This window comes from Microtus pennsylvanicus, chromosome 9 (assembly GCF_037038515.1).
Source record: "Microtus pennsylvanicus isolate mMicPen1 chromosome 9, mMicPen1.hap1, whole genome shotgun sequence".
Taxonomy (NCBI): domain Eukaryota; kingdom Metazoa; phylum Chordata; class Mammalia; order Rodentia; family Cricetidae; genus Microtus; species Microtus pennsylvanicus.
Window position 1 is genome coordinate 78574459 of NC_134587.1, and position 26169 is coordinate 78600627.

The 26169-nt window shown below is 35.3% G+C and overlaps 1 protein-coding gene across 2 annotated transcripts in view; it reads right to left on the reverse strand.

Annotated features, from left to right (window-relative positions):
• Sgcz (sarcoglycan zeta) overlaps positions 1 to 26169 on the reverse strand; it is an 825698-nt gene that overhangs the window by 14497 nt on the left and 785032 nt on the right. For both annotated transcript variants that reach the window (XM_075986547.1, XM_075986548.1), the window contains exon 5: positions 10961 to 11083. In XM_075986547.1, coding sequence (XP_075842662.1) covers positions 10961 to 11083 — 123 coding nt within the window. The remainder of the gene's footprint in view (positions 1 to 10960; positions 11084 to 26169) is intronic.

A 26169-nucleotide genomic window follows, 5' to 3' on the forward strand; every position in this document is an offset into this window, starting at 1 on the left:
TGACAGAAATATGATTAGAGAAGAATGACAATATTTATCTTCCAAGACTGTTATCAGTACAGAATCTGTATGTGTGAAAGCAAAAGTAGAAAACAACCCAAACCATTTGTTAGTAAGGATTAAATTCCAAATTAACGCAATGAGAGATGGGGGTGGGGAACGTAAGAACAAGCACTGAGAAAATCCAGAGAATCATAACGTCAATCTTAAAAAAACTCATATTCCACCAAATTGGAAAAATCTAAAAGAGATGGCTAATTTTCTCTTTACATATGACCTACCAAAGTTAAATCAAGATCAGATCAACAATTTTAACTGACCTATAACTTCTAATGAAATTAGAGTAATGTAAAAAAATCTACCAACCAAATAATAAAATAAATAAAGCCCAGGTGTAGGTGGTTTCAGTGCCAAATTCTCTAAGGCCTCAAGAGAAGGGTTAAAACCAATGCTCCTCAAGGTATTTTACAAAAAAGAAACAGAAGGGACATTCCTCAATTTGTTTCCTGTAAATAGTTATTCTGATACCGAAACCACATAAGGAACCAACACAAAGAATGAATTATAGACTAATGTCCCTTATGAGCCGTTGTACAAAATTTCTCAGAAAAGAAATACTTGTAAGCTGAATTTAAGAATGCATCAAACAAAATCTTCTACCCTGATCAAGTAGGCTCCATCCAAGAGATGAAGGGATGGTTCAACATAGAAAAACCTGTCAAGGTAATCCACTATATAAACTGAAAGACAAAAACCACATGATCATGTTTTTAGATGCCCAAAAGGCCTTTGCCAAAATCCAACACCTCTTCATGACAAAGATCAGCAATATAAGCGATACACCTTAACATAATAAAGTGAGTTTACAACAAACCCATTGTCAAGATCAACCTAAGTGGAAAAAAATCAATTCCACAAAAATCAGGAACAAGGGAAGATTGTATACTTTATCCATATCTATTTAATATAGTACTTAAAGTCTTAGCTAGAGCAATACTAAACTGAAGATCAATGTGATATAATCTGAAAAGGAAAAAGTCAAAATACATGACTAAAACTAAAAATTCTACCAGGAATCTCTTACAGCTGATAAAAACTTTTTACAATGTAGCAGGCTACAAAGTTAACTCATAATACACAAGCCTTCCAATATACAAAGGAACAAACTGACTGAAAAAGAAATCAGGGAAAATCACCTTTTACAATGGTCTCAAATAATATAAAATAAACTAAATTGCATCGTCAAGCAAGAGAAAGACATATATGATAAAACTTTAAGATATAAAGAAAGAAATTAAAGAAAATATAAGAAGATAGAAAGACCACCCATGGCCATAGATGGGTTTTAGTAATATAGAAAAATAGGTATCCAACCAAAAAAAATCTACAGATTCAATGTAATTCCCATCAAAATTCTAACATAAATCTTGAAATGATAATTTTCAGCTTCAAACAGAAACATAAAAAACTATGTATAACTAAAACAATCCAATCCTGATTAATAAAAAACTGCTGAAGGCATCACCATCTCCAACCTCAAGTGGTCCTGATACATATAGAACGAAAATCACAACATTGACCCAGAAGCAGAGAAACTGATCAATGGAATCAAACTGAAGACCCAGACTTAGGCAATAGTTAATAATCACTAAAATCATCTTTAGAGGTGTCAGATCAAAACTGTTCAAGTCAGGTACTCACTATAACCTTGGGAAATCAAATTCCAAATATTAATTTTCTTTCAATTAGGAATTCTCTCAAGTGTTAGACTACTATATTTGTCAAATTTCACAGGCAACTGTTCTGTGTTTGAAATAAATAAGAAATCATTTTAATCTAATTTTTATTGCTTTCATGTGTTAGACACTAAATCAATTTGAACATTCAAATAAATTTAAATTGTATTCACATGAATCAAAAACTAAATAAGGCATTGTAAATTTTTTAGAAATGTTATTTATAATAATTGGTCATTATTTATTGGGGCACAGTAAAATTCTATTTGCCTCACTTCAAATATAACATGAACTTACATGACAAACTATAGAAAAATAGTATTATGCTAATTCATATGCATATGAATGTATAAGATGTGTGATAGGATATTATCTTTTATACATCTCTAAAGTCACATTCAATGAAATAGAAATAACATTAAAATTAAATGTATCTATTTTTCATCCTCCCTCTCTTCCTCTTCTTGATAGATGAATAGCTGAAAATAAATGTTATTCTAAAAGTTATTTGTAATGAAACCTTATGTTTTAGTTTTTAAAAAGTCTATTAGTATGCTTTTTGAATAGTTTCACAAACATTTTAAATCGGTCACTTTCAAAACGAACAATGCAAGACAAGCATTGGGAACAACGTTCTCATCTTCCCTGAGATTAGAAAATCACAAATGACCATGTCATCCCTACCCCATACAGGCCACATGCTCAGGCAAAGTTGAACGATATGAACTCTAATTCTGTGTTTGTATTTTTTAGTTTGGTTTGAAATTTTTCTCTTAATGTTTACTGTTTGATTTTATTTTCTTATGTTTTGTTGTTTCTTCACACACACACACACACACACACAGAAGAAACAGAGAGAGAACTTGAGGTAGGGTGGATATGAAGTTGGGGAGTGGGAAGGGAATAATAAAATATATCCTATAAAAATTTCATAAAAATGTAAAGGAAAAGAAAATAAAAAGACAAATGAGAGAAAACATGGAGTAGGAATTTAGAAGCTGGAAAAGAAGAGGTATGATTTTTTCAGAAAGCCAGTACCATTCAGCCAACACGTGATTTGATGATAGTGAAAAAGGTTCCAAGCTTCTATCTTCTAAAATTAGAAATAAAGAACAGTTACATAAAAACGAAATTGAAATATTGGCAATGGGGAACTAAGACAACCAATTAGTAATTGCAAAACATACACACAATTCACTCCAAGTCCTATATTTTCCTTTTCTCTTTTTTTCCTCTTCCTCTCTGCCTCCCTTCCATCTTTTGTAGGAAACAAATCACTGCACTGCTTATCAGTGACAAAATCATGATCCTGGAGAGCTTTTCAACCCACACAAAGTGCATTCTTGCAGATGTGTTCAGCTGAAGTTAGGATGAACATTCATTTTCACACACCATGGAGAGTCCATTCCAGGACAGTGGTCAGCAGGATTATGGGTGTTCAGCTGATCCAAGGCTAAAATGAAGTCTTTCTCAATAGGCAACAGACCTTAGAAATTGCAAACTAAAATCATCCCTTCTGTTGTCATTCATTAGCTATTGCCAAGATTTCAACGTTCATGGCCACTTCAAGGCATGGAGGTTCTGCTGAGGGCTATCTGTGATTTAGTAAAATAGTTCAACTCACAGCATGCTCATGTTTCTTTACTTCTAACTTTACCAGAAGATGTGGCCAGGAAGTCAATTAGATCTTAGAGGTCTCAATCCTGTTGCAGACATGCTTATTCTTGGTCTGGATGTATTGTATAAACAGATGGATACCGACACAGATAAAATGCGTTAGAAACATGAGTGGGCAGTAACAAAGGAGACACAGATCTAGTTCCCTCTGTCTGCCACTCAGCACAATATTAAATTCCTGGAAGCTATGATGAGAAGCAACGCTAATAAAACACTCTCTGCACTGAGGAATCAATGAATTACTGCAAATGTGTATTCTCATCAACTGCAAAACTGATACTCATGTTCTGAATTAGATCATACGACATTAATTTAATTGTGATAAAGTTCTAACTTTTAAATAATTTGCTGTGTAATGTTTTCAAAATTTTTCTTTCTTGTTCTACTGTTTTTTATTTAAGTACTTTGAAATACCTGACAAACGACTTTCATTACATTGAATTTAATATGATACATATTAAATGGTCAAATTATTTGATATAGTGACATGCATTTTAGAGAAAGAAAAGGGAGGATAAAATGATAAGGAAGTGTAAAATGTCTTCACAGAAAATGCTTTAAGAGCAAAAGAAATTTCACTAACACATAGCATCATGATGCTTATTCACTCACTAATATCCATAGTAACCTTCATCATATGCTGCTCCATTACCATGTGCCAGGCATCATGAGAACGTGGACCAGCTCAAGTTACTTCAAAGCAATTACTTCAAACTCAGAATATTCAGAAAGATGTTAGCATTATTACTCTCACATTTTATGGATGAGGAACTGATGCTTGAGATGATAATTACATTCAGAGTTACTGTAGCAGAAAGCATTGCGCCTCCAGTATGAAAGCACCTGGGAACGGGGATGTTTGAACCCTTCATCACTGTCTAGCCTGATCCTTCCACAGTTCACCTCCTTCCACTTTTACTCCACACAATAGATATGGTATCAGGGCACCAAGAATGGCTTTACCAGTCATGTGTTATCATTACTACAGTTTAACTTTTAAATAGCCCTGATTTTAGCTCTTAATGAGTCAGAGTTAAAATTTTCTTTTAAATCTTTAAAAATATTATTTAGTTTTCCAGTAATGTAAGAAAACTAAGATGGATTTTCAAGTTGCATGTAAGCTCTTTCACTACCAGTGAGTATTGACATTTAATTAGTGTGTTGGTTAGACATACATTTTGTGCCTTTTTCTAAGGAAAGGTTATTGTTAAATACTTGTGGCCAATAACATTTGTTATTTCACAATTACCAACTCGTATCATAGTGTCTGATTAGTAAAGCTATTATTATCAGTTCAAGTAAAAATTAGTGCTTCATGGTACCTGGTTATTTAAATTCCTCTTTAGTACAAATTTCTTAAGTGATAGAAAACATTAATAATTTTGAAGATACTGGATTACAGTGAAATTTTAACTCACAAAGAAACATAAAGATATGCATATTACTTAATATTAATGACATTTGATACAAGGAGACATTATAATATAATTTTTAAATAAGGGGAACCTATCTCTTCAAACTTCATTTCGTTATGTTAAAAAACCTTTCTTGAAGATTTTATAAAAATATGTAATATAGAAAGGATTTCTGATAATCTTGTAATGAAAGGAAAACACAAATATTTTACTTCTGTTTAACTATAATATAAGGGTTTTCTGTAGCTGTGTATGGGAGTGTGATCACTTTGATAAGACACGAAGGAGAGACCTTATTTAAAGACCAACCAAAAGTTGGTATTGTCTAATAGGGAATATTGAATAGCAACCCATTAATTTTATTTTTGTTTTAGGATTTTAATATTATTAAGTCACTTAAAATATCCTAAATTTCCTTCTTTTTACATGTATGATTATGTCTGTACTTCATGGTTGAGCCGTTGCCCAAGGAGGACAAAAAAGGCCAGAAGATGGCGATAAATCCTTTGGGACTGTAGTTTCAGACAGTTGTGAGTCACTATGTTAATGTTGGAAGTAAAACTCATGTTCTATGGTAGAGCAGCATTAATCACTAAGTCATCTCTTTAGCCTCTACTAGGTCTCTTTTTATTTTGAATGCCAGATTTTTTTAAAATATTTTGCCCTTTGTTAATGTTTTACCAAAATGCGTAGGATCCAGTAGAGTTTAGTTGCAATTGTTTACGTTACATGTACACCACAAACTCAGTTTTAAAATGACATAAATGGGATATGTACATGACAAAGTTATTTCTAGGTAGTAATGTTAGAAAATATATTTTTTCCATAAATCCTCTCTGTATCGACTTCACCCATGCTGGAGCACATGGTGCCTTGGTTATATTTACTATATAATGAAACACAATGACCATCAGAACTTGGGGAGAAAAGGGTTTATTGAATTTCTATTTTCATATCACTGTTCATACTGAAGGAAGTCAGAACAGGAACTCAGACAAAGCCGAAACCTGGAGGCAGGAGCTGATATAGAGGCCATGAAGGGTTTAGGCTTACTGGCTTGTTCCCCATGGCTTCCTCAGCTTTTTTCTTAAAAGACCCAGGACCACTCATCCAGGGATTGCCCCATGCATAATTGGCTGGACCCTCTTTCATTGATCGCTAAGAAATTGTCCTAAGGCTTTGGTTACAGATGATCTTTTGAAGGTATTTTCTTAATTGAGGCTCATTCCTCTCATATGATTTTAGCTTGTGACAAGTTGACAAAAAAACTAGCCAGTATACATGGTATGTGACAGCTTCAAGTCTATTAACACAACACCCAACCCTGAGATTCCTGAGGTGTAAATCTCCTAACTCTTCAGTGGCCTGTAACATCCTTGACTTTTAGAGTCTAGTCACATGTAATGCTATGTAAGATAAAAACAAAACATATCTTGTCTAAGTTACTATTTGGTTGCTATAAATAAAATTAATTTCCAAATTTAATAGTATTTTATTCATTCTTTGACAATTTTATTCATATAAACAATGTATCTCCAACACATCCACCATACTTCAAATTTCTGCCTCCCTTCTTTTGTCCTGAACCACTACCCAAAGAATCCACCTCCTACATTGATAACATCTTCTATTTTTATAATCTACAGTGTTTAATTTATGCTGCCCATGCACATAAGGGTGTGGGTCTATCCACAGCAATGTGGCAAAAGAGCAGCACCATGACCTTGAATAAAAACGATTCCTCCCACAGAAACCAGAAACTGTCATGGAGTCACGTTATGCCTTCTCCCATTCCTTTCATTTTTAGTAATGGAGCTTTTTAATGCCGTCAATTATATAATAAGAAGTATCAATTTGCATTTGCTATCCATATAGCATTTTCTACTTGTTTATTATCATTTTCATATTTTGACCTCTGCATTTTATTTTTTACAAGTACTTAACAAATTTAAAACACATGAGAATAACAATGACGCAACAAATTATGATTTTAGTAGAAATTGCATCTGCAAGATACAAATTTGATCCAGAATTTGTCTTAATTTATTTTTATGACTCTTTTTATCTAAACCATACATATTAAATATTAATAAAAATACTACTTAAAAGAAGAAAACTGGGGCTGAAAAAATATCAAGCTTTCCCCAGTGTCTCAGGCAGAGTGACAATAACTATGGCCCAACAGCCCAAGGAGATCATGTCTTGTGTCTTTTGTGAATATGTAGATAATGTATTATATATGTTATGTTTCATGAGAAACGGGGCTTGGCATATGTAATTCACATTTTTCATCAGTGAACTAGGAGTATTTTCTGGATGTCCAGGTATTTGATAAAACAAACAGAATAGCACAGTATAACAAGCACCATTTTTTCTGCCTAATTTTAGGTCAACCTAGTACAAGTTAGAGTCATTTTAGAAGAAGGAACCTCATTTAGGAGACTATCCCCCAAAGAAAGGCATGTGGGTAAGTGTGTGATGTATATTCTTGGTTAAAGATCAAGGTGGTAAGTTCTAGGCCACTGTGGATGGTGCTACTTCTGGCTTTGTGACTCTGTGTGTAAATTGAGCAAGCCTTGGAGGGTAAGCTAATAAGCACCATTTCTTCACAGCTTCTGCATCAGCTCCTGCCTAGAGTTTCTGGCCCCAACTTCTCTGGATGATAGACTACAAACCAGAAGATGAAAAAAGCTATCTCCTTGAGTTGCTTTTGGTTATAGTGTTTTATCACAACAATAGAAACTTAATTATGATACCATCATATGAACCATTAAAAGGGGTCATTTTCCAGCTGATGGAAGACAATGAAATGAGAAAAATTTGGCAGAAGAGAAGCTAAAGAAGGCCACATTAAGAAAGAAGTTGAAGACACTCTGCCTGTATACAGGCAGGATTCATTGGGATGTGTAAGAAGCAGTGGTATCTTCTAAGATCCATGGTCATCATCCTCTTACCCACAGCAGGCAAGGACAGAAAGGTTTTGTAACAATGCCCACTAAAGTGTGATGCCTAAGAAATGAGATAATTTATTTATGCTACATCAAAGTTAATTATATCTTAAAGAATTTCCCTCGTCTAGCACATAAAGGAACTTTGAGCATCAAATGGAATCTGTTGACTATACTGAACAGAGAAGTTCCTTTTTTAACAATTTGTAGTTTTAAAATTTGAAATTAATTCAACTATGTAAATTTTCCCTTCCCTTTTCTCCCTCCAACGCACCCTATGAACCTCTCTTTGCGCTATGCTTTCTCTTAAATTCATGGTCTCTGTTACTTTAATTGTTGAATTGGCAATCTGCATTAACATAATACATATGAATAAATTAATATATATCAACATAATATAATATATGTTTATGTATATATATGTATGTATACCTTTAAAAATATAAATACAACCTGCTCACAATTATAAGGTCTTTAGTATGCATATGATTTCAGGGCTTATAACTAATCTGGGGAGACAGGTCTTTCCTGGAGTAGGCTATCACATTCCCAGCATTCCTTAGTTGCCTGTAGTTTTCTGTCAGAATTCATATTGCCTTTTCATCATGAATGCTTTCAAGCTTTATATTACGCAGCTGCATTTTCAATATTTGCTTTAACAGAATAAAAATAGGAAACTTTTCCTTGAGACCTTGGATAAAAATAAACCACAGTAACTTCTGCTAGCAAAGACCTCTGACAAAACAGCTTATTCGTGTTAATGGCTGTAACTTGCATATGCACTTCAAAACTGAAAGTCAATTTCCATTTAGAAGTTTCTAGGGCATGGTTCAGTGTTCTCTCATGTCTCTGAAGTCTCCAGCACCAGGAAGTTTAAGAAACAACTGGAAAGCTGAGTTGAGTGATCATGTCAAGTGCATAAACCTCTAATGTGTCACTAGAGGAAATTAAGTGACCACACATCACTTTTCTTTGCACCTAATTTAGTCAGTACTCCCACAGCTTTTCAGACAAACTGCTTTTTTCCTGGGGTCTGAGTGGTACCACGTTCTCAGCATTTGACCAGCTCCGAGGAACAAAAGTCCTGCTTTAGAAAGGACTGGCAGTGAAGCTGACCTTATCACAGTGGGCTAATGCAATAGACAAGAACGGGGAAGTAGAAGCCAGGTAATGAAAGCAAACCAGGAAATATTGATTCCAGCCCAGCACACTGTTTAATTTTAAAAACAGTTCCTCAGAAAATTCTTTCTTGTGTTGTCAAACAAGCGCGGGGACCTGTCTATCTTTCCAATCATTCCATTAGAAACACACGGGGGTGAGACGCTCTTGACTTTCCAGCAAACAGGAGGGCATCGGGAACATGCGGCTGCATTTCTCTCTTCTTCCAGACTGCCACATTGAATCGCTGCCATTTGGAGAACAGAGAGAGAGAGAGATACTTTGTTCTCAATCACTTCTCTCCTGTCTGCTTTCTGCCAACACAAAACAGATGCCTGCGTCCAATTAATCGTTTTCCTCTGACTTGAGGACTTTCACCTTCCGAAGTTGGATTCATCGTTTACCTTCCTTTGTTTTCTAGGCTGCTATTGTGCGTGAGCTACAAATAAAAGCGCTGATTGCAGTTGATGGATGCAGCCTGAAAGCACCGGATTTGAGTCTGCTGTGTTGAAAGGTTTATGTCCTTTATGAGCTTACTGGGCCTGAGAAGATAATTGCATTAGGTGATATCTGGAGTTCATAGTCGGGAATACAAAACAAGCAGAGTTTTAAAGGTTTTATATTTGAACTAGAGTCTAACACCCCCTTTTATCAAGGAATGTCAAGGAATATTAAGAGCAGGTACACATTTTAATCCCTTTAAGCAAATTACTACCTCGCAAAGCTAGTCTGGTCAAGAGCAACTTGTTTCTCTTCTGGACTGAGCAGGACTTTCATGTTACAGCCTTTCTGCTGTGCGTCTCGGCTCCGCAGGACCTCTGGTTTAAAACTAAGAAGCTGTTCAAATGGGCTGCCAAAACTCTGAAACAATGGTCCACATTCTTTGCCTCTCTCAAATTGCTGTTCTGTTGGTTAGTTAGTTAATTTGTCTGGTCATCTTATATTTTGTGGCAGCAATAGAAAGCTAAAGTAGTCATGTTCATGTTAGGACGTGACCTCCGGTGTATACACACCTATATTCTAAATAAGCTAACCACAAATATGTTAAAACCTATAAGCACCGTAATTTTGTCTCAGATCTATAGTCATTTTGTCTCAGATATACAGACATATCCCCTGTGTAAATCATCCACTTCCTTCTGAAACAAGAGTTCATCAAACATGTCATTATTCATAAAGTGAAAGAAAGTGAGAAAGGTTTCATCTTAATTTTAATTCCTGTGGATATTGCTTGAATAGGAAAACTTTCATGCCACCAATTTACAATTCATAGAGATCCTTTGTCACACGTACTTTGAAGTCTTGTCGGAATAGTTACCTAATTTATATGGAGCACCCCGGAGTCAGTGTCTCTTTGTAGTGTTATTTGTCAAAAGACTGGAGCACTGCTTTAAAGTGTATGTGAGGGGACCTGCCAATCCCTTGCCTTCATATTGTGTTCTATGCTCAGTCCAATTATCTCTCCTATGCATGTGAAATTATAACCTATATTTGTCTTTGATATTTTCATTTTAGGAGTGTTACAAGCAAGAATAAAGCTATTCTGAAGTTAATACATGGTAGTCTGGTAAAGAAGGAAGGATTTACCATGAATTTGTATGTGTCTGTTTCTCTGTGTGTTGGGATGTGTGTGTGTGTGTGTTAGATATACAAAAATGTTGTAGAAGCTCAGCAGGCAGTGAAGCCATAGACAAGAAGGTTGTCTCTGGGAAACAGGACAATGGAGACAATGGACACCTTCAGATTTATCGCCTTTACTCATATTTTTTATGACACCTAACTCAGTATTTTAGTTGATTTGAGTGATACAACTTTATATATATTGATGAGAAGTTTTATTAATATTTAGTCTCTGTTCTCCAACCACAATTAATGACTTTAGTTGTAGTTATTTGAAAAGTAAATATATTATAAGATTGACAACTAGGCTTTTGGGAAGGAAGCCAGAAATTATGTAAAGGAATTTCTATGGAATTTTGTACGCTTTTATTGGGTAAACAACATTGAAAGATCTCCATTACAGTACCTGTGACCTTTAGTTTCTCAGCCCCGATGGTTATCTCGTCTTCATCTGCAGAAAACAGCACCCTGCCATCTTCACTTGCTCTTACTTCAAATCTTTTACACTGTGCCTCCACAGCCTCCGCTCCTGAAGTCAGAGGAAAGGTTTCAAAATCAAGCTGGGGTGCAGAACACCATTAGCATATACGATGTTTATAAAATACAGCAATACATAGCATTCATCTCATGCATCTTGGCTGCATGTTTTATATCAGAATGAACATTTTGAAGCTCTCATCCTTTTCAAAAGTCCCCGATTTCACTGAATATTTACAGACTAGATGAAATGGTCATATGTGTTAATTCTAAATGTTTAAGGTTGTTCTAATATAGGGTGCGTACTTAGCCAGATATAAACACCTGATGTATCCACAAAGGCAGACAATGCCTACTTTGATATCTACTGGAGATGAAGATTTGCCATTCATTTCGCCTGGCAAGTGAGAGGCAGATGCTCAATAAATGGGACGCAAATGACTCACATCTCTTTGAAGTGCAGACTACAGAACTCAGATTATTCTAAAGAACCAATCCTTTGTGAATCTTAAATTATTCCACATTTCATAGATTTTAGTATAGATATCTTCTTACCCTTTAATGCCAATGAATTTAAACCCATTTTATAATTACCCTTGCAATGGATTTGTTTCCTATATTTTTGGTAGTTAATTTTCCATATTTTTTACTTAAAATGTAAGCAACTTAACTACTCTAAACAACTTAACTGCTCCAAAGTATAATTTAAAGTAGAAACAGGAATCCTTCCCATATGCCCTTCCCCACTCCCCTTCAAATTCATTGTCTCTTTTAAATAATATATATAATATAATGATCTATATATTATATTTATTACATATATATATATTTATACATACACATGTGCGTGTCCACACATACATGCATTCTTAGATATAACCTGTTCAGTCTGTATGATGTTACTCATGCGTATGTTTTCAGCGCAGACGATTTAGCACTGAAAAAACAATTGAGGTGTTAATCTCTTTGGTTAATCCCTCTTCCACTCCCAGATGTTCTCAACTGCCTATAATCCTTTGTAATGAGGCCTCATGGGCTGTTCTCATCCACGTTGGCATGGATTTGTGTAGTTCTTGTTCAGCTCATGTATGGGTAATCATGTTGTGAGACTTTATGAGTGTAGTTTTTTTTTTTTTTTGTCTATAGGTCAATCTTTTTTATATTTTTTTTTATTGAGAAAAAGAAAAAAAGTATCCGCCTCCTCCCAGCCTCCCATTTCCCTCCCCCTTCTCCCACCCTTCTCCCGCTCCCCCAAACTCCTCTCCCCCTCCCTCTCCAGTCCATAGAGCAGTCAGGGTTCCCTGCCCTGTGGAAAGTTCAAGGTCCGCCCCCCTCCGTCCATGTCTAGGAAGGTGAACATCCAAACTGGCTAGGCTCCCACAAAGCCAGAACATGAAGTAGGGTCAAAACCCCATGCCATTGTCCTTGGCTTCTCATCAGCCCTCATTGTTCGCCATGTTCAGAGAGTCCGGTTTTATCCCATGCTTTTTCAGTCACAGTCCAGCTGGCCTTGGTGAGCTCCCAAGAGACACAGTCTCACAGCAACTCCCCGATCCTCTGGCTCCTACAATTTTGTCACCTGATCTTTCACAGAACAACCTGTTGCTCTTGAGTTTGGTTAAACTCAGACATAGAAGGTAAGTCCCTGTTGCTGTGGACACTATATACTTGATAAAGAGGCCCCAGAGACCGTGAGTTGGAACTGTCCTGAATACTGCCTTTCTGAGGACTAGTTTTCATTGTACCAGAAGGTACCAAGCTTCCAAAGGTGAGAGGCAAGCAGTAGTCCTCTCTAGCTATGAGGCCTATGAGGTACACCATCTAATATCATAACAGTATAACCCTAAAGGTACAGTAGTGGCATACATACCTTAGGGCTAATCATTAGGTCTCTAATTGAAATAGGATGCATTTAATAGAAGGGGAACCATTCCCGATATGTAGTGACATTTTATTTGTATTTTAATTCATAAAGCTTGCCTGAAAATCAGAGAGTAAAACAGCCCCATTGGTTAGCCTTATAGTCTTGGCAGTGGTGACACACACCTTTAATCCCAGTAGTCACACTAGTTGCCATAGAAATTAAGCAGTGCAAGCCTTTAATTCCAGTGGTGCACAACTTTAATCCAAGCCCTAGAGAGGATTATAAAATGAGAGGAGACATCTCTCATTCTCTCATTTTGAGATTCTAGGAGGCAGGATCACCATTTTCAGACTGAGGTCCAGGGAAGAGGTCGAGGGAAGAGCTAGTGCCTGGCTGCTTTGCTTTTCTGGCCTTAAGGTTGAACCTCAATATCAGTCGAAGAGCTTCTATTAATTGTGCTACACTGGTACTGGAACTGAGCTAACTACTCAGTGATAGTGAATTCATGGTAATTAGCACAATTTACCTACCAATCATAATCATTAACAACAATCTGACCTCTTGTACTTATAGACAATGTAATTTTCACCTCTCTTTAAGAAAACTTATCTTTGCAACACATGGAAAACCACAATCAATTAAAATCATTTATCTTTTAAAAATAAAAGATGTTTTCTTATAAAATTTAAAGATAATAGTGAGGTAAATATTAAAGACTTACTGTCCATGGTCATTATCTTGATTTTGTGAATATTATTTCAGAAATTAGTATTCATTTGAATGTTTTGTTATCTAATTATAGTCTAACCTTGTATTTTGCAATCAGCCATTGTTGCATAGTAACTCAACTAAGAGATAGTCAAAACATTGAGGCCAGTGTGTTGACATTTGACTTCTAGGCTTACGTATCTCTCTGTGTTTAAATCTGTTTCCAAGAGACTCAGTACAAGTGGCTCCTTACAACAGGTACACATTGAGGCTCAATGGTCTGAGAGGTATTATAGACCTTCTACACATATAACTTTAACAATATGCCATTTTATCATCTTCAGATATACACAATTGCTGAGATAAATTGATTAACAAGTTATATTTAATGGCATCGACATATGCTAGATAACTATACACATATGAAGACATTATATATATGCTCTCACAGGTTAGTAAGAATTTCCTAGGAATAGTGATTAATGTCTTTATTCAGAGGACACTATGCAAATATTAAAATATTATATTGCATGTCACATAATCTATTGCAAATAAACTATTAGAAATAAGCTATTAGAGACTTTATTAGGTTACTGCCTGGCTCTGGAAAAGGGAGTTGAAATTTTAATTCATTAACATTAAATGAGCAAAGCCAAATAAGCAAATTGCACAATATTTATGCATGCAGAATAGATGAGATGCATCTAAGTTATAAATTAATGCATGCAAAAAATCATCCAATTGAAAAACAGATATAAAATTAATACTTCAGAGTACACTTTATTCACCATATTAGCATAATTACACATGGCAGAATTGCAAGCAATTAGCAATGACTTGATAGTAAATAAATGTTTTATATCAGAAAATAATTATATAGCATCACATTTACATGCATCCCTTTCTTTTCTACAAATGAATAAAAAGCAAAACTATATAATTGGAGACACAATCAGTAATTGGGACTATCAATGTTTAACATTAAAATATTATACATTATAATACTGCACCTAGTATTATTTTTGGTTTCCTATCATTTGCTTGCATCTAGTATTTTTTTTCTAAGGCAAGGTCAAGTTGTCCAAAAGTGTGATTGCATTAAGTAGAAAAAGACTATGAGCTACTGTGTTTGCATTTTCTACATTCAATTGAAAAAATACTAAAACTGGAAATTTTTCTTTGATAAGAACATCTATGGGTGACTAAATAATACAGTTGCAAGAGATTTCTAGGTTCCCTTCAAGACTAATACGAAGAAAACTAAAGAGAGATTTCAGTGGTTATGTCTGCCTGTCTCCGTTTTGTGTTTCTCAAACACTGTATGAGCTCTTATTACATCATACATCCTTTGAGATTTAATTTTATATGTGTTCAATATGTTCATGTTCTTGGATACCTTTAAGAGATTAGAAATTCCGACAAAAAAACAAAACTCAGCTTCATAATTCTTCATTCAGAAATTCCTGTTTTAAAGTTACTATGTGTACAAATGAAATCTAAAAAAACAAAATAATAGCAGCCCAATTATTATGAGGTGGACAAATAAATTCTAAAAACCAAAACAGTTGCAGTCACCATTGGAGAGCAACAGCCATGGCTTTGCAGTACCTTATAGCTACAAGGCGACAAGATGAAGATTGAATGCCATCAAGCTGGCCCAGAGAGAGCATTAACGAACATAACAAGTTCATGTGTGACGTGATGCGAGTGTGTTGCTTTGAGTTCTGGGTGAAGTATACCATGGACCTCCTCGGGGTTTACAAGTACAAGCATGCCATCATGGTACTCAAGAGGGTGGGGATGAATATGTTAGGCTATATTTTGTTTTATAGTATGAATGACATTAAAAATATACATTCACAGGGCAGGGAACCCTGATCGCTCTTTGGGCTGACGAGGGAGGGGGACTTGATTGGGGGAGGGGGAAGGAAATGGGAAACTGTGGTGGGGAAGAGACAGAAATCTTTAATAAATAAATAAATTTAAAATAATAAAATAAAAAAGGGAAAAATATACATGTGAAATGTATACTAGGGACGTCTGTCATGGGGGAAGATACATTAGAAAACAAAGAAGAGCAATCTCAAGCCAGGCTGGAGGGTTTTCTTCTCCAGACTCTGAAGACTTCAGCATTTGTGATTTTTCCTGGGGCCCTGTGAGAGTCATGTTTATCCCTCCTCCCTACAGCTGCTGACCCGTGGATTAAGGCCATGGCTGCTCTTTGACTTCCAGGAAATAATAGAGCAGTGGCAATACTCAAATTTAGTGGGTTACCTTTATGCTCCTGTCTCTCTTCCTGATAACACCTATCAGCCTTTGTCGAAACCAACAATCTGTATGTAGTTAGGTATTCCCCAGTAAAGGCTTACTTTTTAGTTGTCACTGTTTGTACCCTTCCTTACCTATAATTCATTCTTCACACCTCTTGTTCTCCATTTTTATTTTAAAATCAACTAGGAAGTGGGTTGGCAAGTTGGGTTGTTAAGCGCATTTGCTACTCAAGCAGAGGAATGATATTTGATTCCCAATACCTAATGGTGGCTAGCAACAATCTGTAACTCCAGTTCTTGGGGATCTTATGCCATCGCCCGGCCTCCATGGGCACTGCAGACACACAGTGCATTTACAAAGCAGCAAAACATTTATACATATAAAATAAAAATAGATAAATCTTAAATTAGCTAAGAATTATGCATGTAAAAGTTTGCAAATAATTTTACGTAGCTCCCACTGGAGGAAATAGCTGCTACTACCAACATTATTGAAATCCTTATTGCCACCTTTTCTTAAGCACATGTCTCTCCATCCTCGCTGCTGAGAAAACTTTAGTCTGCAGAATAATTTATATCCATTTTCCAACTGCATATTTTTATGATTTAGAGCTTAGATGTAGAGCATATATTTCAGTTCATTAATATTTTAAAATCTGTTTATTTAAACATATTGAATTAACATTTTAACTCCCGGTGAAAATGGTCTCATCATTCTTTTTTCCCGTTTGTTATGTATATGTGGTGTGTGCTTTTCAAATGCTTTCTTAGTTGTAATGCATAAACATAGTTTCATTTCTTGTGTTAATTATACATTTAAATTTTGATTGAGTTAAAATTTAATGAAATTAAGAATTTAGTAATTGTTAATTTTGTGTGTATCTCTCAGTCTCCTTTTCTTTCTCTGTCTCCTCTGTCTCTCTCTGTATGCACATGTGTGGGGACTTATTTAATTAGAGCCTCATACCTTCTGAGTTTGAATCACATCGGTGAAAAAGGCACTGTCAGTAATCACAAGGTTGTTGTGTGAAAATCTCAGTACTAGGCATGTGTTACTTCACAGGACTCACATATAATGAAGACTATCACTGTGTTGGGCGCAGGTTTTATATTCATAATTCCAGGACGGGATATGCAAGCAGAAGTATTATATGAATATGGAAGCAGAAATATCAGGAGTTTAGGTCATTGTAAGAAAGAAGTTGCTGTGGTCCATATTTATAATACATTTAGAAAATTATTTCTGAATTCAAATCATCAGAAATATGAAAGAGACATTGACCCCTCTTCCCTTCCAGGCAAATGGTTTCTGAGTCTCTCAGAACTCCAGGGACTGTAAAGTTACAAGCAGTCTGATATATTACTGAGCCTAGGATGAGGAGGGACAACCTCAAGGCTTAGAATATGTATTAGACAAAAATTTGCATAGATAATTTGTGGTGGGTATAAGTTAAAAGAGCATGGAGATCATACCAGACAATGTGACACAGAAGACAAGAATGTCCCATGGCCAGCAACCTTAAGACCACCCTCTTCTGCCAATTCTTACACCACCCATTTCTTACATTTCTCTAAGCTGGCATCTCAGTTTTGTAGAATCGGATTTTGAAAACTGTTTCACGTTTGCTATTCCTTGATTTTGCAATTACACCATGAAAATCCTGTTTTTTTTTTTTCCTACAGCCATCTGCAGCCAATAGGTTAGTCAATGGATGGGCTACACATGACCCTGTCCTCACACAAAGAGACACAATAAAGGATAGAAAGAAAGGAAAGAAGGGAGGAAGGAAGAAAGCAAAGACAGAAAGAAAGAAAGGAAAGAGAAAAAGAAGAAAGAAAGAACAAAGAAGGAAAAGATGAAAGAAGGCAAGAAGGAAGGAAGTAGGGAGGGAAGGAGAGAGAAATGACAGTTGTTCAGCTGCTGCTTATATGAAGTCTCCATTATTAAAAACACAACTACTTTGGTGGCTCTAGGATCTGAAGAAATCAAACAGAAAAGAGATAGAGTACCTTACTGGCTGGTGCTTGTAAAGTCAGAAGGGCCTATGAAGAAGAACACTTAAAAGTAATCCCACACTAGCTCAAAATTGAGAAATAGATAGCTATTTATTTAAGGGTAGACTCACAAATCCGAATCCTCTGCTTGAGTGGAGATCAGAAACCAAAATCCGCAACTGGAGCAGAGAGGCCGGAAAAGAGGTTGGACACATGCTCTATATGGGCATATATAGTATAAGAGGCCACATCCCAGTGGGCAGGTAACCACTAGCTGTAAGACTTCCTACAACACCTCCCCCTTTTGTTTAAATAAAAAAAGTTGTAAGCCTAATACAAAATTATATACAATAAGAACAAATATTCTCAATAATTATCCTATGCTAACTAGCTTGAGTCTTATATAAGTCATGAGAGGAAAGTAACTACAACTATCTAGTCTTCAACCCCATTGAAGTTCTGGGAAAGGAAATAATATTACTTGAGTAAGCAGGAAGTGCAATCAAGCAACTTCCAAAAATGTGCAACAAATGACAGAGACAACTGGCTACCTGGGCAATCACCCAAAGGGTCTTTTGCAATGTTGAAGCGACCAACTTTGGCTAAGGACTAGAAAAACTGATGTACAATTTTGAGAGGCAGGAAAAATTTCAAAACCGTCTTATCATGTCTTGGCAAGATATGACAGTCCTGCTTATCCATTTCCGGATATTATGTATCTTGTCAGTGGTTGAGGCATGGGCATTTCTTTTCCTAAAGGCCAGTTTTGCCAAGAAGAAAACAAGCTCCAGGTGGAGTGTCTTCGGTGCTCAACATTCACTCGGGAATAAATTTGTGCTGCCAGGAGCAATTGTACACTTAAACAGAACCCTAAGTTATTTAATTGTCATATTCTACAGCTCTTTGATGTGGCTGAAGGTTACCTACATATGCAGAATATAATCTCTATGTATCTAAAGAACCTGATTAGTCTAAATATAAATATGACAAACATAGATGACTATTGATCTATAATCCTTAATATTTATATAACTTAAAGACTAAGACTTCATATTAGAATATTATACAATAAACAATTTGCAACAAATGAGGACAATGACCTCAAAATATCAACAATGTATAAGTATCTTGATCAGAGGTAGAAACGTACATTACAATATGAAAAATATATATTAATATATAAAAAATGTTTTAAGCAGAGGTAGAAGCATGCATGCATACAATATTCAATGTAATTTAACTTTGTATCAATATACAAGAATCTATACCAATGTAATTGCCTATAAATGATAATTCAGAATATTCATTCTATTACTCACTATTATTATTAGTGTGAGTAAGCTCAAACTAATTTATTATCCCATCCATCCCCCCCTTTTTTTTCAAAGCGATCCCTGAGATTAAGCAGAATTTTCAAAAATAACTGTCACTGCCCACCCTTCTGGGTCACAGCCTCTGCATACACTACTATCAACATAACTGGCATAGTGTGCCTGTTAATTCAGTTGTGACACAGCTATTATGATTACATCCAACTGTTTTGTGATTGGATTAAATGTGCACACCATAGGAAAGATGTTATGTCTGGTACGGAAAGCCAGGGCAAAAAGCCTGAGGAGGGAAGGGAAAAAAACACCAGCAGAGACACAAATGCTATTGTTTTCTTAACTGGATATCATATGCCTGTGAAGTTGCCTCCTACACATTAGCATTGACACTCACAACATATGATGGAGGGAAACTTTTTTTTCCCCTTTTTATTTTCAGTGGGCAACGGAAGCTGCTGAGACTAACAAGTCAACGAAGTGCTGAGACTAGGTGATTCCTGCCATTGCATTGTGGCTACTTTCTCAGCTGTTCACAGAGGAGAATAATAAATCTTTTATATCTCTTTCAAATCTAATAAAAATACAAAGAAAAAACACAAATGTCAGACATAAACATGTATACATATGGGCAACATTGTATGAAGTCACCAGGTTGCTTTCATAAATTCAAATATGTATGTGAATATCTGTAATAAAAGTAATTGAAGAAGAAGAGGCAATGAATTTGAGAGGAAGGTAGTGGGGAACATGGGAGCAATTAGAAAAAGAAAGAGAGAGGCAGAAAATGATCTAAATACAGTACTCATACATGAAGTCCTTAAATGAGCAAATAACTAATATAAACATTGTAAAAGCTGGAGAATTGGATAGAGTGCTGTGCAGGTATTTCATCTGAACTGAAACATTCACTCCTGGCGGGAAGGTTTAGGGCCCTAGAACTCAGTGCATTAATGGGACTCAGAAGTTCAGATAACTCAAGAAACGTAAGGAAGCTCAGAGAGTCCCAAGTTTTACCAGTCCTGACCCAAAGGTAATGTAGACATCAAAGGATGGCTGGGGAGATGACTATTACAAATTACAGTTGTGTGGAGCTGCCTGCAGATTCGGCAGGGTTGCAGGGGATCCAGCTTTCATTAGCTGACACTCATACTAAGGCTTTATTTTTTAATTTTTTAGGTGACACCAGGGCCCTCTATATAGTTGCTAACTCATGCTCCTATAAGGCTGTGTGATGGTCTCATTAATTTGCTAAGCTGGGTCTGGTAAAATTGTTTCTATGAGTTATGTGGAAGGAATACACATTTACTAATAAAATATTCAATTAATAGAATAAAGACTTTATGAGGGATTGGAATTATTCTTGGGGTGAAGATTTTAAGTTGCTAAAGTAAATAAAGAGTTTGGGTTCTATCTATCTTCTCAGAGGGTATGCATCATTAAATACTTTTTTCCCCCTAGGAACTTATGCATTTGAACTAATTTCTAGGAGGTGGAGAGATGGCTTAGAGGTTAAGAGCACTGGCTGTTCTTCCAGAAGATCTGAGTTCAAATCCCAGCAACCATATGGCAGCTCACGAATGTCTGTAACTCTATTCTAGGGGAACTGACCTCTTTGCATGGACATCCCTTTAGGTGAAACACCAAAGCACATAAACTGATAATAAATAATAAAAAATGGACCAATTTCTAAGTTTCTTATCATAGAATACATTGTGAAAAATTATTAAGGTACAACTTATATATTTGAAGTGTGTGTGTGTGTGTGTGTGTGTGTGTGTGTGTGTGTGTGTGTGTGTGTGTCTTGGGTGCGAGTATGACTTTATTAGGTTTGCTATAATAGAGTAAACCTGACTGACTGCAGTCCCCACAGGAAGAAACATCTAGGTTGCTCTCTGTCCAATTACAAGAATCAGTCACCTCCCCCTCCTCATTCTGATTATGTCTTTTTGTTTGGGAGTTTCTTTAATCACAGCCTTCAACTTTATCTTTCTAGTTTTCTTTGAATTTTCATTTTCCTGTATCATTTCCTCTCTGGCTCTCTCAAGCTTGTCTATATGAAAGAAATGTCTGCAAATCTCCTTCAGCCCTCTTCTCCCTATACACAAAATCCATCAGTCTTGAATTCTAAAAAAAAAAATAATATTTTCATTACTTTAAAAAAAATACACATGAGGAGGCATAAAATAAGCAAATTCCTGTAGGTTGGAAACTTAATTTCTACTTGGATGAGTTCGATCCTGCCCTCATAGGCAATTATAAAATTATGTAATGTTTTTTACAGTTTTCCTTTAGTAATTCCTGAAACAAGATCACATAATTGTGCTGAATAATATCTATGACCATGAATGAGGTTTTCTTTTTTTCTTTTTTGGAAGGAAAGGGTTTATTTGACTTACATTTCTTTTTTTTTTTATTAAAAATTTCTGCCTTCTCCCCGCCTCTTTTTTTCCACCCCCTCTCCCCACTCCCCATGCCCCACTCCCCTTCCCCTCCCTCTCCAGTCCAAAGAGAAGTCAGGGTTCCCTGTCCTGTGGCCAGTCCAAGGTCCTCCCCACTCCATCCAGGTCTCAGATGGTAAGCATCCAAACAGGCTAGGCTCCCACAAAGCTAGTACATGCAGTAGGAACAAAACCCAGTGCCATTGTCCTTGGCTTCTCAGCAGCCCTCTTGTCCACCATATTCAGAGAGTCCGGTTTTATCCCATGCTTTTTTCAATAAGATATTTTTACTCCAGATTTATATTTAATATAGAATGTTTCAGATAATAGCTGGTTCCTATTATTACATCTATTGGTCAAATTGTTTTTATCACTTTAGTTCTGTGATAGGGCCTGAAATCAATGATGGTAAAAGCTCTAGAAAATATTTTATTATTCAGGATTTTAGTGGAATTGCTTTGAGTTTCCCTCCACTTAATTTGATGTTAGCAATTGGCTTGCTGTATATTGCTTTCATTAGGTTTAGGTGTGTTTCTGGTATCCTTGATCTCTCCATGACTTTCATCATGATAGGGTTTTGAATTTATCAAAGGCTTCTCTTCTCTCTCTCTCTCTCTCTCTCTCTCTCTCTCTCTCTCTCTCTCTCTCTCTCTCTCTCTCTCTCTCCCTTCCTTTTTACTAAATAAATTGTATCCAAACTCACTCAAAAAAAATAAAACTATTGGATCCTGGACTTTTCCCCCCCATTCTGTTAGCCTGTGAATTGAAACATTGGTATTCAGGGATATTAATAACCAATGGTTGTTAATTCTTGTTCTTTGGTTGTTAGTGGAGGCAGTATCTGTGTATGTGTACTGAGTTTTGCTTGTCTGTACATGTGTTTGTGTATTTCCATTCTTTGCACTTTGTTTGTGTTAGATTACCTATTGCCTGTGTTTCTGTGGGTATAGTTAACTTTCTGAAGCTGGGATTTTCCTTTTTGTTTTGTTTTGTTTTGTTTGGGGGAGATATGGTTTCACTGTGTAGCCTAGGATGAGCTGGAAATTACTCTGAACCTTGCTGGCCTCAAACTCACAGAGATTCACCTGTCTCTGCCTCCAGAGTACCACCACTGTCAGGTTTTCTTATTCTTTCTTATACCTCTGGAGTGCTGGGGTTGGGTTGTGGATATAACTTAAATTTGACTGTCATGAAATATCTTGCTTTTGCCACCTATAGTTATTGACAGTTCTACTTGGTATAATAACTTGGGCTGGCATCTGTGATATCTTAGAATCTGCAAGAAAGCAGTCCAGACCCCTCTGGAATTTAGAGTGTCCATTGAGAAATCAGGTGTGATTCTAATAGGGTCTACATTTATAGGTTACTTTGAAATTTTTAATATTCTTTGTTCTGTGCTTTTAGTGTTTAATTATTATGTGGAAAGAGGTCTTCTTTTTCTGGACCAATCTATTTGGTGTTCTGTAAGTTTCTTGGTCCTTTATATACATGTCCTTTAGGTGAGGCAAATTTTCTTCTATGATTTTGTTAAACATAGTCTCTGGTTTTTTGAGCTGGGTTTCTTCTTCTTCTCTTCCAAATTATTATTATGTTTGGTCTTTCCATAGTGTCCCAGATTTCCTGCATGTTTTTTGTTAGAAATATTTTTAGATTTAACATTTCCTTGAACTGATGAATCTATATTTTCTATTGTGTCTTCAATGCCTGAGATTCTGTCTTGCATCTGTGGCATTCTGTTGGTGATGCTTGCATCTGTAATTTCTGCTTGGTTATCCAGATTTTCCATTTCCAGGATTTCCTTTGTGTTTGATTGCTTCTAGTTCCATTTTTATATCTTAAACAGTTTCCTTCACCTGTTTTTCATTGTTGAGCTTTTTCTCGTCTTTCTTTGAGGTATTTGTTTATTTCTTCCAATCTTTAGTTTTCTTTTCCCCAGTTTCTTTAAGAATGTTTTTCTAATCCTCTTGTAATGCCTACAATTCAGTTTTGTCTCCTGCCAACTAACCTAATCTTTAGATTTCTTCATAGACCTACCCACAGTTTTGTTTCCAAGTGCAAACCTCAGTCAATTTGACAATGAACATTGACCATGTACACTCATTCAGTTACTCTGTTTTATCCCTTCTGTCATTCTTCCATTTCCCTATCCCTATTATTTCCCTTTTTCTATTCCTGTCCTTTACTTGTTTTCCTAGCTAACAAATAGGATAGAAGCCATATTCGAGGAAAGATGTGTGTCCACTTAAGTATTAAAATATTTCAGAAATTATGGGGCTTTTATTTGGTACTGGTGGTAAAGACCTTTAATATCAGTTCCCTGGGATGCTAAGTTAAAGTGATAGCAAGTCCAAGCCCTCCCTGGGCTTCAGAGAAAGATCAATCAAACTTAACAAAAAATTAACAAACCAAGATTTAAAAAAACAAATAAAGGCATAAAAAATAACTAGTTCTGTAGGTTAGTGATGAGTGTAAACTTGCCACAGAGGGACCTGGGAGTCTAGTTTTAGTTTCTTAAATAGAAGAAAATAAAGGAGATTAAACAGGAGTACAAATAGCAGAAGGAGGAGGAAAGAAAGAGGAGGATGAAAAATGCAATCATAGAGATTTTATATAACCACAGTGCAAAAAACATTCAACAGCAAAATTTGAATATAAAAGTCATTATATTTAAAAGGGAAGGGATTCACTTTCAAATGTGCCACGAGAAAGCTTAGAAATGATAATGGCAAATTGTGAAACATTTCAAACTGAACAAGAGTTAAGTGTTGTTATCTACAAATTGTAAGAAACTATACTAAATTAGTACTTTCACTCAGATAGATGGTCTCAAATGATTATATTAAAAGTGAAGAAAAACTAAAAAAGCTACTGACCAAACATCTATGTTTAGAAGTTACAAAAAAAATGAAACAAAAATTAGAAGCAAAATACAATTCTAAAAATGTAGATTATAAATTAATGATGAAGATGAGGGTAGATGTTGATATAATAGAATGCAACTATTGGGACTTATTATCAATGATGATAAAAGTAGATTATTATTATACCAACTAATAAAGTTCAGCAATCTGATAAACTTGATCACAAAAAGCAGAAGGAAATTAATAAAACTCAGTAATCAACAAAGAGCAGTTGCTAGAGATTCTGAAGTGCTAACATAGTTTAAATACATTGTAATAACTTTATATAAGTAAACTGAAATTTTAATTAAGAGAAGTAGATTGTGCTCCCCTATAGGTCGCTTTTAGGATTTTGAGTATTAACCCAAAGATGATTGTAATTTTTTGGTGTGACAGGATTATAGGATTGTCATGTTAGTGTTCTGGTTCTAGTGCCGCACTGAGTTTCTTTCCTCGTTGCTGCATATTTTTAGTGTTTTGCATACAGTTTAAAGAAAGTTTGCAGCTTCATTATCATATGGATATTTCATTTTTCCAACACCATTTATGAAGAGCCAAAACGTTCCTAATACAAGGCCCTCTTGACAACTTCTCACCTAAATCATTTTCATAAGGAAACAGTTTCTCTGCTTGAATATTAGATGTGGGCTTTTATTATAATTAAATAGAATTCAAAACCGTGTCCATTAATACATAATTACATTTGATGCCTAGGCAAGAACCTGCTGCAAAAGAAATACTTGAGAATTTAATGAAGAAACTGTTTATAAATTTTTACAGGGTAAGAGGTTTTTTTTTAAATTAAACATTTCACTAGGCAAATTTTTCTTTCAACAATCTGACTAATAAAAAGCTTGTGGAGACAGTGACACAAAATAATATGTTTCTTTCTATTTATTAATGAAAAATGTTTGGAAATAATGTGTCTTCTATATTAAAATGTAAAACCCAACTTAATTATTTCTCTTAGAATGAATAGATCAACCTGTTGTTTTTCTCTTGTGTATGAAATGATTGCTTGTTTTCATTTCGTGAAGCATTTAAAAGTTATGGACATGGCAATTTAAAGGTTAAGCTTTACTCTTTTCTTATAATCATGATATAGCAATATTCTTATACTCAGAATTTCGAATAGTTTCCAATTACTTTTAATATCTAAAATGTTCATAAAATGATTTTAAAGTGCTCAAATTCTTATACCCCAATCTTTAGAACAGGAGTAAGATGTGATACACTTGTTGAAGCTGTTTATGTATTTAGGAAAAAATGATATTGTTGATAACAGTAACCTGAGTTCCTGTGGATACAACTTAACTTTATTTTAAAACAACTTACAAAGTGCATTTGCAAGTTTTGAGTTTCCTGGTCATTTATCATGGTTCATTTTGTTTTTATTGTCTTCACCGCCCTTTTGCTCACAGTATGTCCATATAATATCTTTTATAGATTCAAAAAAAGATCTCCTATTATAATCCAATCTTTCAGTTTTTCTACATATTTCCTTTCATTATTCAATAATGTGTTTTCAAAATTTTAGAACTCGTGACAACTTTTCTTTTCAGTTCAGCCAGGGAAGGGTAAAAAAGAACTAGTGTGACTAAATGCTTCACACCTCCATAGTAAGAAATGCCCCCA